The 13,438-nt window shown below is 48.5% G+C and overlaps 1 protein-coding gene across 2 annotated transcripts in view; it reads right to left on the reverse strand.

Moving 5' to 3' along the window:
- The window catches only part of sik2a (salt-inducible kinase 2a), a 249,348-nt gene that overhangs the window by 17,446 nt on the left and 218,464 nt on the right, over positions 1–13,438 (reverse strand). For both annotated transcript variants that reach the window (XM_072238566.1, XM_072238567.1), the window contains one exon: positions 11,613–11,774. In XM_072238566.1, the coding sequence (XP_072094667.1) occupies positions 11,613–11,774 (162 nt within the window). The remainder of the gene's footprint in view (positions 1–11,612; positions 11,775–13,438) is intronic.

The following is a 13,438-nucleotide window of genomic DNA, read 5'->3' on the forward strand; positions in this document are numbered from 1 at the left end:
TAAACTTGTTGTCAAAGTACGCATACTGTTAAGATAGAGCACAGAAGCCAAAGGGTCCCCGAGTTCTGCACACCTTCCACTTTTCTCTGCTCTGCTCATTTGTCTACCTCGCTACCTACGTGCCAGAGGTTCTGAGAGCTACGGGCCAAACATGGGGAGCTGAGACCAGTTCGGCGGGGGGGGGGGGGGGGGGAGCAACAGGGACGAGAAGGGCCGAAGAGGGTCTGCCTCCCTGCTGTATGACCCCCTGACCATTGTCACTTCCTGGACGGGAGTTGGGGGGAAATCGCGGAAAAAAGAAACACACGCGACCTGCAAGAAGGGGTGAAAGTCGTTGGAAATAGCCGGCCGGTCGGGCAGCATCCACAAAGGGTTAACGTTTGGAGTTAACGGCATGCCAATACAAGCCAGCAGCAGTAATTGACGTGAGACGCTTGTACTTTCTGACCCGCTGAGAGCTGCCAGCATCTGCTGGCTACGCAGCAGCTGAGTAAAGCACTTATTCATGGTAATGACAACTCCACAGTGGTTTAACAGCCGAGAAGTGTGATAATTAATGTGAGTGTGGAGAAGCACAATGAGTCACTACAGAACTCAGAACGCCTGTAACAAAATGTTCTGAACAGGGAGACTTCCTGCCGTTCAGGAGAAAGGGCTCCGTCAGAAGATTCTGAAAGCACCAGGCACATTTCCTCCGATCTCTCAGCGTAAGTGACTGCTGTGTCTAAATTACTTCCCCTCGCAGTCTCTGAGTTCTGAGGGAGTAACGCCCTCTGCTTCGTCACGTTCTCTTCCTCGTCCCTCTGCTGTGCAGACATAATCCATCCACGCACATTCCAAATCCAGTCTATGGGTAAGTTCCTTGTGATCCGACCCGATATCTAAATCTCGCACTAAGACTCCCAAGTTCCCGTCCCTGACCGCAATTCCCGTGCTCTTCTGTCTCAGAGAGTTTCTCCAAGTTCCCGTCCCTGATCGCAATTCCCGTGCTCTTCTGTCTCAGAGAGTTTCTCCAACTTCCCGTCCCTGATCGCAATTCCCGTGCTCTTCTGTCTCAGAGAGTTTCTCCAAGTTCCCGTCCCTGATCGCAATTCCCGTGCTCTTCTGTCTCAGAGAGTTTCTCCAAGTTCCCGTCCCTGATCGCAATTCCCGTGCTCTTCTGTCTCAGAGAGTTTCTCCAAGTTCCCGTCCCTGATCGCAATTCCCGTGCTCCTCCGTCTCAGAGAGTTTCTCCAACTTCCCGTCCCTGATCGCAATTCCCGTGCTCTTCTGTCTCAGAGAGTTTCTCCAAGTTCCCGTCCCTGATCGCAATTCCCGTGCTCCTCCGTCTCGGAGAGTTTCTCCGAGTTCCTGTCCCTGATCGTAATTCCCGTGCTCTTCTGTCTCAGAGAGTTCCTCCAAGTTCCCGTCCCTGATCGCAATTCCCATGCCCTTCTATTTCAGAGAGTTTCTCTAAGTTTCCATCTTCGACTGTACTTTCTGCCCTGTTCAATCTCAGAGAGTCTCTCCAAGTTCCCATCCTTGACCGTACTTTCTGCCCGGTTCGATCTCAGAGAGTCTCTCCGAGTTCCCATCCCTGACCCTACTTTCTGCCCTGTCCTGTTTCACAGAGTTTCTCCAAGCTCCCACTCCCGACCGTACTTTCTGCTCTGTTACGTGTCAGAGAGCGTCTCCCCGAGCTTGCAAGAGGTTTTATGACGTCAGAAATTAGATGGGGTAAGGTGGCGAGGAGAACTGAGAGGAAAACGTTAAGTTTATTTTCCTGGACCTATTTTCAAATAGACCTGCCATACAAATCCCACTCCATCTGTTCTTTAAACATAGAACATAGAAGAGTACAGCTCAGGAACAGGCTATTCAGCCTACAACGTTGTGCTGAGCCAGCTAAAAAGCAAATCAAAAACACCCAAACATTAATCCCTCCTAATGCCCAAATGCCTCCATCTTCCTCACATCCACCTACCCATCCCAACATCTCTTAAAAGCCTCTAATGCGTTTGCCCTACCACACGCCAAGCAGCACATTCCAGGCATCCATGACTCTCTCTGAGTGAAAAACTTACCCCTCACATCCCCCTTGAACCTACCCCCTCTCAGCTTCAATGCCTGCTCTCTGGTGTTAGAGACATTTCAATGGACGATAGACAATAAGTGTAGGAGTAGGCCATTCGGCCCTTTGAGTCAGCACCGGCCATTCACTGTGATCATGGCTGATCATCCACAATCAGTATCCAGTTCCTGCCTTATCCCCATAACCTTTGATTCCACTATCTTTAAGAGCTCTATCCATCTCTTTCTTGAAAGCATCCAGAGACTTGGCCTCCACAGCCTTCTGGGGCAGAGCATTCCATATATCCACCACTCTCTGGGTGAAAAAGTTTTTCCTCAAATCCGTTCTAAATGGCCTACCCCTAATTCTTAAACTGTGGCCTCTGGTTCTGGACTCACCCATCAGCGGGAACATGCTTTCTGCCTCCAGCGTGTCCAATCCCTTAATAATCTTATATGTTTCAATAAGATCCCCTCTCAGCCTTCTAAATTCCAGAGCATACAAGCCCAGTCGCTCCAATCTTTCGACATATGACAGTCCCGCCATCCCGGGAATTAACCTTGTGAACCTATGCTGCACTCCCTCAATAGCAAGAACATCCTTCCTCAAATTTGGAGACCAAAACTGCACACAATACTCCAGGTGTGGTCTCACCAGGGCCCTGTACAGCTGCAGAAGGACCTCTTTGCTCTTGTACTCAATTCCTTTTGTTATGAAGGCCAGCATGCCATTAGCTTTCTTCACTGCCTGCTGTACTTGCATGCTTGCTTTCAGTGACTGATGTACAAGAACACCTAGATCTCGTTGTACCTCCCCTTTTCCTAACTTGACTCCATTTAGATAATAATCTGCCTTCCTGTTCTTACCACCAAAGTGGATAACCTCACATTTATCCACATTAAACTGCATCTGCCCACTCACCCAGCCTGTCCAAGTCACCCTGCATTCTCATAACATCCTCCTCACATTTCACAATGCCACTCAGCTTTGTGTCATCGGCAAATTTGCTAATGTTACTTTTAATTCCCTCATTTAAATCATTAATATATATTGTAAACAGCTGCAGTCCCAGCACTGAACCCTGTGGTACCCCACTGGTCACCGCCTGCCATTCCGAAAGGGAACCATTAATCGCTACTCTTTGTTTTCTGTCAGCCAGCCAATTTTCAGTCCATGTCAGTACTCTGCCCCCAATACCATGTGCCCTAATTTTGCCCACTAATCTCCTATGTGGGACTTTATCAAGTCTGTTTCAACCCTGGGAAACAGATACTCCCTTTATCCGTGCCTCTCGTAATCTTGCAGACTCCCATCAGATCCCGCCAGAGAAAACAAACCAAGTTTATCTCTCCTCTCGTGACAGCACAGGCCCTCTGACCTCGGCTGTGTCCTGCTAGGCCTCGTCCTGCTAGGCCTCGTCCTGCTAGGCCTCTTCCGCACCCTCTCCACAAGGCCTCAACATCCTCCCTTACAGTGGGACGACCAGGAACATACGCCATACTCCAGACGTGGCCTAACCAAAGTTTAATAAAGGTGCAACATAACCCCCTGACTTTACAGCTCAGTGCTTCAAGCACTCCGTAAGCCTTGCTCACCATCTTATCGACCTGTGCAGCTACTTCCTAGGAGCTCTGAACTTGGATCCCAAGGTCTCCCCTGCCTGGCAACCCTGCGAAGGACTTTGCCCTGAACTGGCATTTATAGCGAGAGGATTCGAGTACAGGAACAGGGAGGTACTACTGCAGTTGTACAAGGCCTTGGTGAGACCACACCCGGAGTATTGTGTGCAGTTTTGGTCCCCTAATCTGAGGAAAGACATCCTTGCCATAGAGGGAGTGCAGAGAAGGTTCACCAGATTGATTCCTGGGATGGCAGGACTTTCATATGATGAAAGACTGGATGAACTGGGCTTGTACTCGTTGGAATTTAGAAGATTGATGGGGGGATCTGATTAAAACGTATAAGATCCTAAAGGGATTGGACAGGCTAGATGCAGGAAGATTGTTCCCGATGTTGGGGAAGTCCAGAACGAGGGGCCGCAGTTTGAGGATAGAGGGGAAGCCTTTTAGGACCGAGATGAGGAAAAACTTCTTCACACAGAGAGTGGTGAATCTGTGGAATTCTCTGCCACAGGAAACAGTTGAGGCCAGTTCATTGACTATATTTAAGAGGGAGTTGGATATGGCCCTTGTGGCTAAAGGGATCAGGGGGTATGGGGGGAAGGCAGGTACAGGGTTCTGAGTTGGATGATCAGCCATGATCATACTGAATGGCGGTGCAGGCTTGAAGGGCCGAATGGCCTACTCCTGCACCTATTTTCTATGTTTCTATGTGACCTTGCCTCCTTGCACCTACTCCGTCCGGCCAGACCTTGTCATCTCGGCTGCTTCCTCATTGGCAGCTCTGCTTTGGGAAATAGTTCCCTCATTCCCTCCTTTCCATGGTCCGGCTACCTACCTTCCTTGTAACCGTTAGCTGGTGGGACAAGTTATTTTATTGTTTGACAGAGAAGGGGACGGACAACCCCTCTCCTGCCACTGTAAGATTATTGAGCAGAACACTTGCCCAGTAAGATGGAGTCAAGTTTACTGCCATGTAACTACATACGTGTATATAACATACATAATGTATATAGAAGCAAGACAACATTTCTTCGGGCCAGGGCGTAAAGCCCAGTAGTACACATGACACACAATAACTCACGGCAGCAAGGTTGAGTCACACATAAATAACAAACTGAAGTGCATAAATATTAAATGTTGTAAGGCACGGAACAGATTAATCAGTGACACATTGAATATGATGCAGCAGGGAGTTCAGAGGCTTTGATGAAGAATCGGCCCCTCAGCCCGACCGTTCTTAAGATAGACTCTTGACCTTATGTCTACCCTGCCCCTGTGGTCTGCCTGCACTACACTACGACACTTTTTATCCCGCGTCCTGCTGTTGTTTTTCACTTCGCTGCACTGATGCGACGATTAGATCTGTGCGGAAGGCGTGCAGCACAAAGTTCCTTGCTGCTTTCCCGGAACACGTGACGACAAGCAGACCAATAGTGGTGAAAATAGTTCAGTGAGAGCACGTCAAGAGAGTGTGCCACAACAACACCGTGGTAGCAGTTTACCCAAACACAACACTTCCTGTTTACTCGGTTTCGAAGCTGCTCCCTGCCTGAGCTTATCTCAGTAAGCCCTCGCTCTGAGCACACACCACCGCGTTGTAAACCCTGCCGTTCAGCACGGTAAAGTAACCACAAGCAGGCTCTGTCGTTCATGTGGAGAGAATGGTTTAACTCGTACACCTTCAATATATTTTGTCTTTGTAAAACTGAAAATTGTAAACAAAGTATTAAAAAAAAGAACGGTTTAACTGTCTGAGCGACTGAGCTGGGATCATAGCAGTGATACCGTTTTCACTTTGAAAACGTAGTTAGATGGAGATTATAGCTCAAGGGTTTAAAATACTGACTGTGTCCGGGTCACACTCCCTTCCCCATTCATCAGTCAGCTGACAAAGGGCCCATTTACCTCCCCCCACCACCCCCCCGTGGCTCCACATGCGAGGTAATGCAGTGGTCCTCTTCTGACACGACGCACAGGCCACAGCGAGTGACAGGACCCTCCGACTCCTCCTCCAGAATCAGAGGACCGTCCCGCTGGCGATTCAGGAAGGCAGGCAGGCAGTCGGAGCCGAACGCTCGCTCGCCTCCCACACTCCCCTCGAAGCTCCAATCTTCCTTGACGCCTCAGTGCGGCCGTCAGCAGACGCTTCAGTCGGCGAGATAGAGACCGCCTGAGCTTCCCAGCTGCGAGGCCCCGAGCTCCCCTCCACGAATTCTAACGGAGCACAGCAAAGCACCAGGTCGCTGAATCGAACTCTAAACTGTAAATCGCAAACTGCAGTCTCTAACGCCTGTCGGTGAAGAGCAGACGTAAAAGAGGTGGGAAGGACAGTTTCATAGACAAACCGGAAGTTGTTGACTGAGGGAGCGTTGTACACTAGTGGAAAAGGAACTGGAGCTCGTTCCCACTGCTGTGATCACACTGTGTGTCTCTACATTCACACTGATACAGTGATCACACTGTGTGTCTCTACATTCAACATGATACAGTGATCACACTGTGTGTCTCTACATTCACCGTGACACAGTGATCACACTGTGTGTCTCTACATTCACCGTGATACAGTGATCACACTGTGTGTCTCTACATTCACACTGATACAGTGATCACACTGTGTGTCTCTACATTCACTGTGATACAGTGATCACACTGTGTGTCTCTACATTCACACTGATACAGTGATCACACTGTGTGTCTCTACATTCACACTGATACAGTGATCACACTGTGTGTCTCTACATTCACACTGATACAGTGATCACACTGTGTCTCTACATTCACCGTGATACAGTGATCACACTGTGTGTCTCTACATTCACACTGATACAGTGATCACACTGTGTGTCTCTACATTCACTGTGATAAAGTGATCACACTGTGTGTCTCTACATTCACACTGATACAGTGATCACACTGTGTGTCTCTACATTCACTGTGATACAGTGATCACACTGTGTGTCTCTACATTCACACTGATACAGTGATCACACTGTGTGTCTCTACATTCAACATGATACAGTGATCACACTGTGTGTCTCTACATTCACACTGATACAGTGATCACACTGTGTGTCTCTACATTCAACATGATACAGTGATCACACTGTGTGTCTCTACATTCACACTGATACAGTGATCACACTGTGTGTCTCTACATTCACACTGATACAGTGATCACACTGTGTGTCTCTACATTCACTGTGATAGTGATCACACTGTGTGTCTCTACATTCACACTGATACAGTGATCACACTGTGTGTCTCTACATTCACTGTGATACAGTGATCACACTGTGTGTCTCTACATTCACACTGATACAGTGATCACACTGTGTGTCTCTACATTCAACATGATACAGTGATCACACTGTGTGTCTCTACATTCACACTGATACAGTGATCACACTGTGTGTCTCTACATTCACACTGATACAGTGATCACACTGTGTGTCTCTACATTCACTGTGATACAGTGATCACACTGTGTGTCTCTACATTCACACTGATACAGTGAACACACTATGTGTCTCTACATTCAACATGATACAGTGATCACACTGTGTGTCTCTACATTCACCGTGATACAGTGATCACACTGTGTGTCTCTACATTCACACTGATACAGTGATCACACTGTGTGTCTCTACATTCACTGTGATACAGTGATCACACTGTGTGTCTCTACATTCACACTGATACAGTGAACACACTGTGTGTCTCTACATTCAACATGATACAGTGATCACACTGTGTGTCTACATTCACACTGATACAGTGATCACACTGTGTCTACATTCACAGTGATACAGTGATCACACTGTGTGTCTCTACGTTCACAGTAATACAGTGATCACACTGTGTGTCTCTATGTTCACAGTGATACAGTGATCACACTGTCTCTACGTTCAGTGATACAGTGATCACACTGTGTGTCTCTATGTTCACAGTGATACAGTGATCACACTGTCTCTACGTTCAGTGATACAGTGATCACACTGTGTGTCTCTATGCTCACAGTAATACAGTGACTATGCCATGCATGAGTTTGTGTGTCTACATTCATGGTAATGCATTGGGAACTGCTGCCAATCTTGTCCCTCTGTTCACTCTACTTGTCAATCCATCTGGACTGACTTTCACTTCAGACTCAGTGTAATAGATAGGAAAGCAAGCCTGGTTAATTCTCAGCAACACCTGAAGCTGCACTCTCCTCAAATATGTGGAAGAAATTCTGAATTCAAAGGTGCAAGCACATCCCTGTCCCCGACAGCCACACCCACAGCATGAATTAATTCCCAAGGAAGGAAACACCCTCCTACAGTCTCCAGGGGTGTGATAGAGCCCTCAAGGGGAGTTCTTGAATTCATGGAAAAACCAATGGAGTCTACCTCATTTAAAAAAAAATATTTGTAACCTGACTGCTCTGAAGACAAACTAGTTACCAAAATCTGAAACCTTTCCCAGGGTGTTACATATACATTACTGTTTTTGCACTATTTTTAATCTATTTAACATACATATATGCATTTCTGTAATTGGTTACCTTATCTTTTCTTTTCCTGTGTTGTATTGTACCGCTGTCGCTAAGTTAACCAATTTCACCACATGTGCTGGTGACAGGAAAGAGAAACCCGATTGTGATTCTGAGACCTGCTTCACAGATCTACCTTCCAGAAATATTGTGAGTCACGTCTGTCTCCTGCAGGGGAAGATCTTTTCAGCATAGTCTTTACAATGGAACAGCTCACTCTCTCTGAGTCAGAGGCACACAGGAAGGCGGGTACTGGACCCGTCTGACATCTGAGCTCCCCGCTCCACTGAGCAGTGAAGGGCTATGATCAGTTTCTTTCTGGGTTTTCGTTAATGCTAAATATAACTCTGTTCAGACTTGGGCGATAATTGCAGAAAATGCCTTCTGACATACTGGAAGACAAAATTAGCGTTTGTCAAAATGACACAAGGAGGAGAAAAAAGGTCCGATGACTAACGCGAGGGCTACTCCATGTTCCTCAGAAATGACAGGATGGGTAATCCTGGGGCACCTCAGGGATGTGTGCTTAGCCCACTGCTTTACGCTCTGTGTGGTTAGGCACAGCTGAAGTGCCATCTCTAAATCTACTGATGATTGCTGGCAGAATGTCAGACGGAGACGAGAGGGCGTACGGGAGCAAGATATACCAGTTGACTGCTGCCACAGCAACAATTGTTTAGCCTTTAAGGAATTTATTTGACGTTGTTGGGTCTACGTTTTAAATGATTTGTTTGTAACTATTTTCTAGTTAAAGTTAGAGGTTGATAATTATGTTATAGTATAACGAAGGTAAATTCATTGTCTACGGTATATTGCGGCATGCGACGACATCACCTCCGGTTTCGCCGCGTCTTATGTGTAACCTCTGGTTCGGGAAGGTGTAAAGGTGGTGCCATGCGTGCAGCGCGATCGTGAAGAGCTCCGTGTCTACCCACGAAGAAACATTATAGAAGCAACGCCGTAAGTTCATAAGAAAGTGTTTGAAGTAAAAATATTAATGCGGTTTCTGTTAAGGAAGAGGCGGTTCGGGTGGCGCACGTGCCGGCTTTTCAATTTCAAACGCGGGGTGGGCTCGGTCCCGGCGGCGGTTTGACTGGACCCCCCCTTGCCCGCTACTCGGGGCGGCTGGAGACACTTGCTAAAAGAAGAGAGCACGGGTGGTCTCCAGAATGAAACGGACGCTGTATATGTTTGTATTTTTTTTATCAACAGTTTTCACCATACGATGTAGTGCACAGTAAATGGTTAACCTTACTATGACTCTGTCTTCATTGGCGCCGGTTTGTCTTTTGGTGTTTAGTCAGAGTTTCAACACACTGCACCAGAACACTACAACAAACTTGCACTCAATGTCAGGAAGACGAAAGAGCTGACTGTGGACTTCGGGGAGGGTAAGACGGAGGAGCACATTCCGATCCTCACAGAAGGATCAAAAGCGGAGAAAGTGAGCAGTTTCAAGTCCCTCGCAGTTCCTGAGGATCTAGCCTGGTCCCAGTATATTGATGCAGTTATAAAGAAGGCAAGACAGCGGTTATATTTCATCAGGAGTTCGAGAAGATTAAAACTGTCACCTAAAACTTTCGAAAACGTCTACAGATGTACCGTGGAGTGAATTCTGACTGGCTGCATCACTGTCTGGTATGGGGTGAGAGAGGGCAGCAGCTCAGGATCAAAGTGAGCTGCAGAAAGTTGTAAAATGATTCAGCTCCATCTTGGGTACCAGCCTCCGTAGTATCGAAGACATCTTCAAAGAGCGGTGTCCCAGGAAGGTGACACCCATCATCAGTGGCCTCCAGGACCCAGGGCACGCCCTTTTCTCATTGTCTGTCAGGGAGGAGGTACAGGAGCCTGAAGACACACACTCAATGATTCAGTTACAGCTTCTTCCCCTCCGCCATCCAATTTCTGAATGGACACTGAACCCATGAACACTACCTCACCACCTTTTTTTAAAATTTATGTTTTTTGCACTACTTATCTTAATTTAACTATTTAATATACATATATATAAAATTACAAATTTTTAACATTGTATTGCATTATACATTGCATTAGGGGAGAAGAAGGCGGCACGGCGGCAGCGCGCGCGGCCTCCCCGGTGAATGATGTCCGTAATCTGTCAAGTAGGGGACCGTGCACAATTCTGATTTGATGGAGACGGACGTCAGAGCACGGAGGAACATCTGGAAAACTTCTGAAATGCCCGCTTCGCTGCCGCTGCTACTGTGTGGTAACCGGAATCTCCGGAGGCCCCAAAATCCTCGGCTTTGCGCGTTTCAGCGGACGGGGAGAGTTCGAAGGCGCTCGGCAGAGGATGGCGCTCGGGAGGCTGTATCAGAGGGTCTGGTCGGAAGCTCGAAGTTTTCGGACGGACGGACTCAGTGTCGGCTGTGGTCGGCTGCTTCCAAGTCATCGGCAAGTTGACGGTGCCTGGAGGTTTATGGCAGGGAGCTTCTCCCTTTTGCCGCCTGCTATCGGGGACTCGGGAGTCGATTGACTCGGGGACTTTGAGACTATTTTTTTACCGTGCCCATGGTTTGTTCTTCATCAAATTATGGTATTGCTGTGCACTGCTGAAACTATATGTTATAATTATGTGGTTCTGTCAGTGTTAGTCTTTGGTTTGTCCTGTTTTCTGTGATATCACTCTGGAGAAACATTGTATCATTTCTCAATGCATGTATGCATTTCTAAATGACAATAAAAGAGGACTGAGTGTCCTCATAATCTAAATACTGCTGCCGCAAAGTTAACAAATTTCACGATGCATGCCGGTGATAATAAACCTGATTCTGATTCTGGCTGTCGGTTGGAGAGTCCACCCCATCAAGAGATCCGCTCCAATGTCACCCCCCCCGTCACAACAAGTCAACAGCAGAAGCTACTTCATTGGCTCCTCACTGACCCTGGAGCATCCAGACAGTGAAGAAGCTCTTCATTGTCTCGACTTCCTCACTCTGCACTGCCATCCTCCCAAACCTCTCAGCTGGAAGACCTCGGCCTCCATACCTCCCTGTGCAACTGGACCCTGGGCTCCCCTCACCTGCAGACCCCAGTCAGTTCGGATCGGCGACAAAACGTCCTCCACGGCCTCCGGCAGCGCGGGTGCATTACCTCCTGACGCGAGGTCCTCGACCGTGGGAGAGACGCTGGAAACTTGCAGCAACCCAGACAAAACGCCGGAGGAGCTCGGCAGCTCAGGTCCTAACGCTAAGCCGCCCGCTCTCTCGTTAGGCGCGGAACAGAAAGTGCTCTGACCTGAGGGTGACCGCGCCAGGAAGCGCGACGCGCAGTACTCGGCCGACGAGGCAAAGCACAGCAATGTTAACTTTCCTTCCCTTTGCCCCGATTCCGGGCGCAGGTCACAGATTTTTATATAAAAAAAAGAGAGAAAACCCAAGAGACAAACCTTGGGAGTGTTGACGTCTTCCTCCATGAAGCCTAGCTCCGGCTGGCCCACGCTCTGCAGGAGGGCGAACGAGTCCACGGCGGAGTTCGGAGGCAGGACAGAAGACCTGAGCATCCTGACGTTCTGTGACAGAAGGTTCACCTGGGCCACCACGGGGCTCGCCTGAAATGAAAGCGCAGCGTGTCAACGACGCCGAGACGACAAAAATAAAAATCCTTACCGGCCCATCGCTATCTCCTCCCTCTAGCCTCCCGTTGGACGGACTCTAACTCACACAAGGGTAAGGTGAGGTAATATCTTGGGAAGCACGTTTCTCTTACTTCGAGTGACAGGGCGGAATACGCCCTTTTGAGTCAAACCACCCAGCAAGCCACAGGTTTAACCTTAGCCAAATCACGGGATGATTTACAACCTACTGACTGGTACGTCCTTGAGCGGTGGAATTCTCTGCCCAGCGTAGCGCGGGGGTACCTCAGTAAAATATATTTAAGACAAGGCTGGACAGATTTTTGCATGGTAGGGGAATTAAGGGTTATAGGGCATAGAACATAGAAATCTACAGCACATTACAGGCCCTTCGGCCCACAATGTTGTGCTGACCGCGTAACCTACTCCAGAAACCGCCTAGAGTTAGCCTACCGCACAGCCCTCTATTTCTCAAAGCTTCATTTACCTACCCAGAGAAAAGAGAAATTGCCTTTCAAACTCACAAGAGGGCATAGGCCATCAACTTTTTGCTGTTGATGTTTCTGCAGCTGGGAATTTCTTTTTTTACGAGGTCGAGTTGCTCAACCAAGCACAGGTGGACAGCGTGCACGGGAGCCGGCTGGATTCGAACTCGGGACCTTCCGCCCCGAAGTCCAGTGTTGATGCCACTATGCCACCAGCTGGCCTATTGACCTACCTAAGTGTCCCTCAAAAGACCCTATTGTATCCAGAAGTTGGGGAAAAGGCAGGTAGGTGGAGGTGAGTCCTTGGTCAGATCAGCTACGATCTTATTGAACGGTCCACCAGAGGCTCAAACCCATGATCCCCTGGGGACGACGGCTGCCCACCACCGCTAAAGCAGGGCAGGGCTTGCACGGCGAATGACAGGGCCGGGAGAACGTTTCAGGGCAGAAGGTCATGGGGCAGCAAGGCAGGTGGACAGGATGGTGAAGAAGGGACGTAGCAACCCTCGTGACTCTGTATGTCTCTGTTCGATCTCCCCCTTATTCTCCTTCCATCAGGCAGGGCAGTGAGTACAAGAGTTGGGAGGTCATAGTCGTAGAACACATAAACAAGCCCTTTGGCCAATTTGGTCCACTCCCAGCTTGGTTTTCCACCTCGTCCCATTTACCTGCGCCCAGACCATTCTTCTCCCCATCCATGTACCCATCCAAAATTCCCTCAAAACGTTCCAGTTGAACCAGCATCCAACGCTCGTTCTTCACCCTTGCACGAGAAGCTCCCCCCACCCCCATCGTGCTCCACTTAAACATTTCACCTCTCGTCCTTATCCCGTGACCTTTCAGTCTCGTCCTGTCAGCCTGCTTGCATTCACCCTGACTATAACCCTCGCAGTTTTCTGTAGTTCCCTCAAACCTCCCCTCGATTTACAGAGACAGCTGTGTAAAAAGGATCACTGGGGACCTGAGTCACCCCAACCACAAACTGTTCCAGCTGCTACCATCCGGGAAACGGTACCACATCATAAAAGCCAGGACCCACAGGCTCCGGGACAGCTTCTTCCACCAGGCCGTCAGACTGATTAACTCACGCTGATACAACTGCATTTCTATGTTATATTGACTGTCCTGTTGTACGTACTATTTATTGGAAATTAC

Source organism: Mobula birostris, chromosome 20 (assembly GCF_030028105.1).
Source record: "Mobula birostris isolate sMobBir1 chromosome 20, sMobBir1.hap1, whole genome shotgun sequence".
Classification (NCBI taxonomy): Eukaryota; Metazoa; Chordata; class Chondrichthyes; order Myliobatiformes; family Myliobatidae; genus Mobula; species Mobula birostris.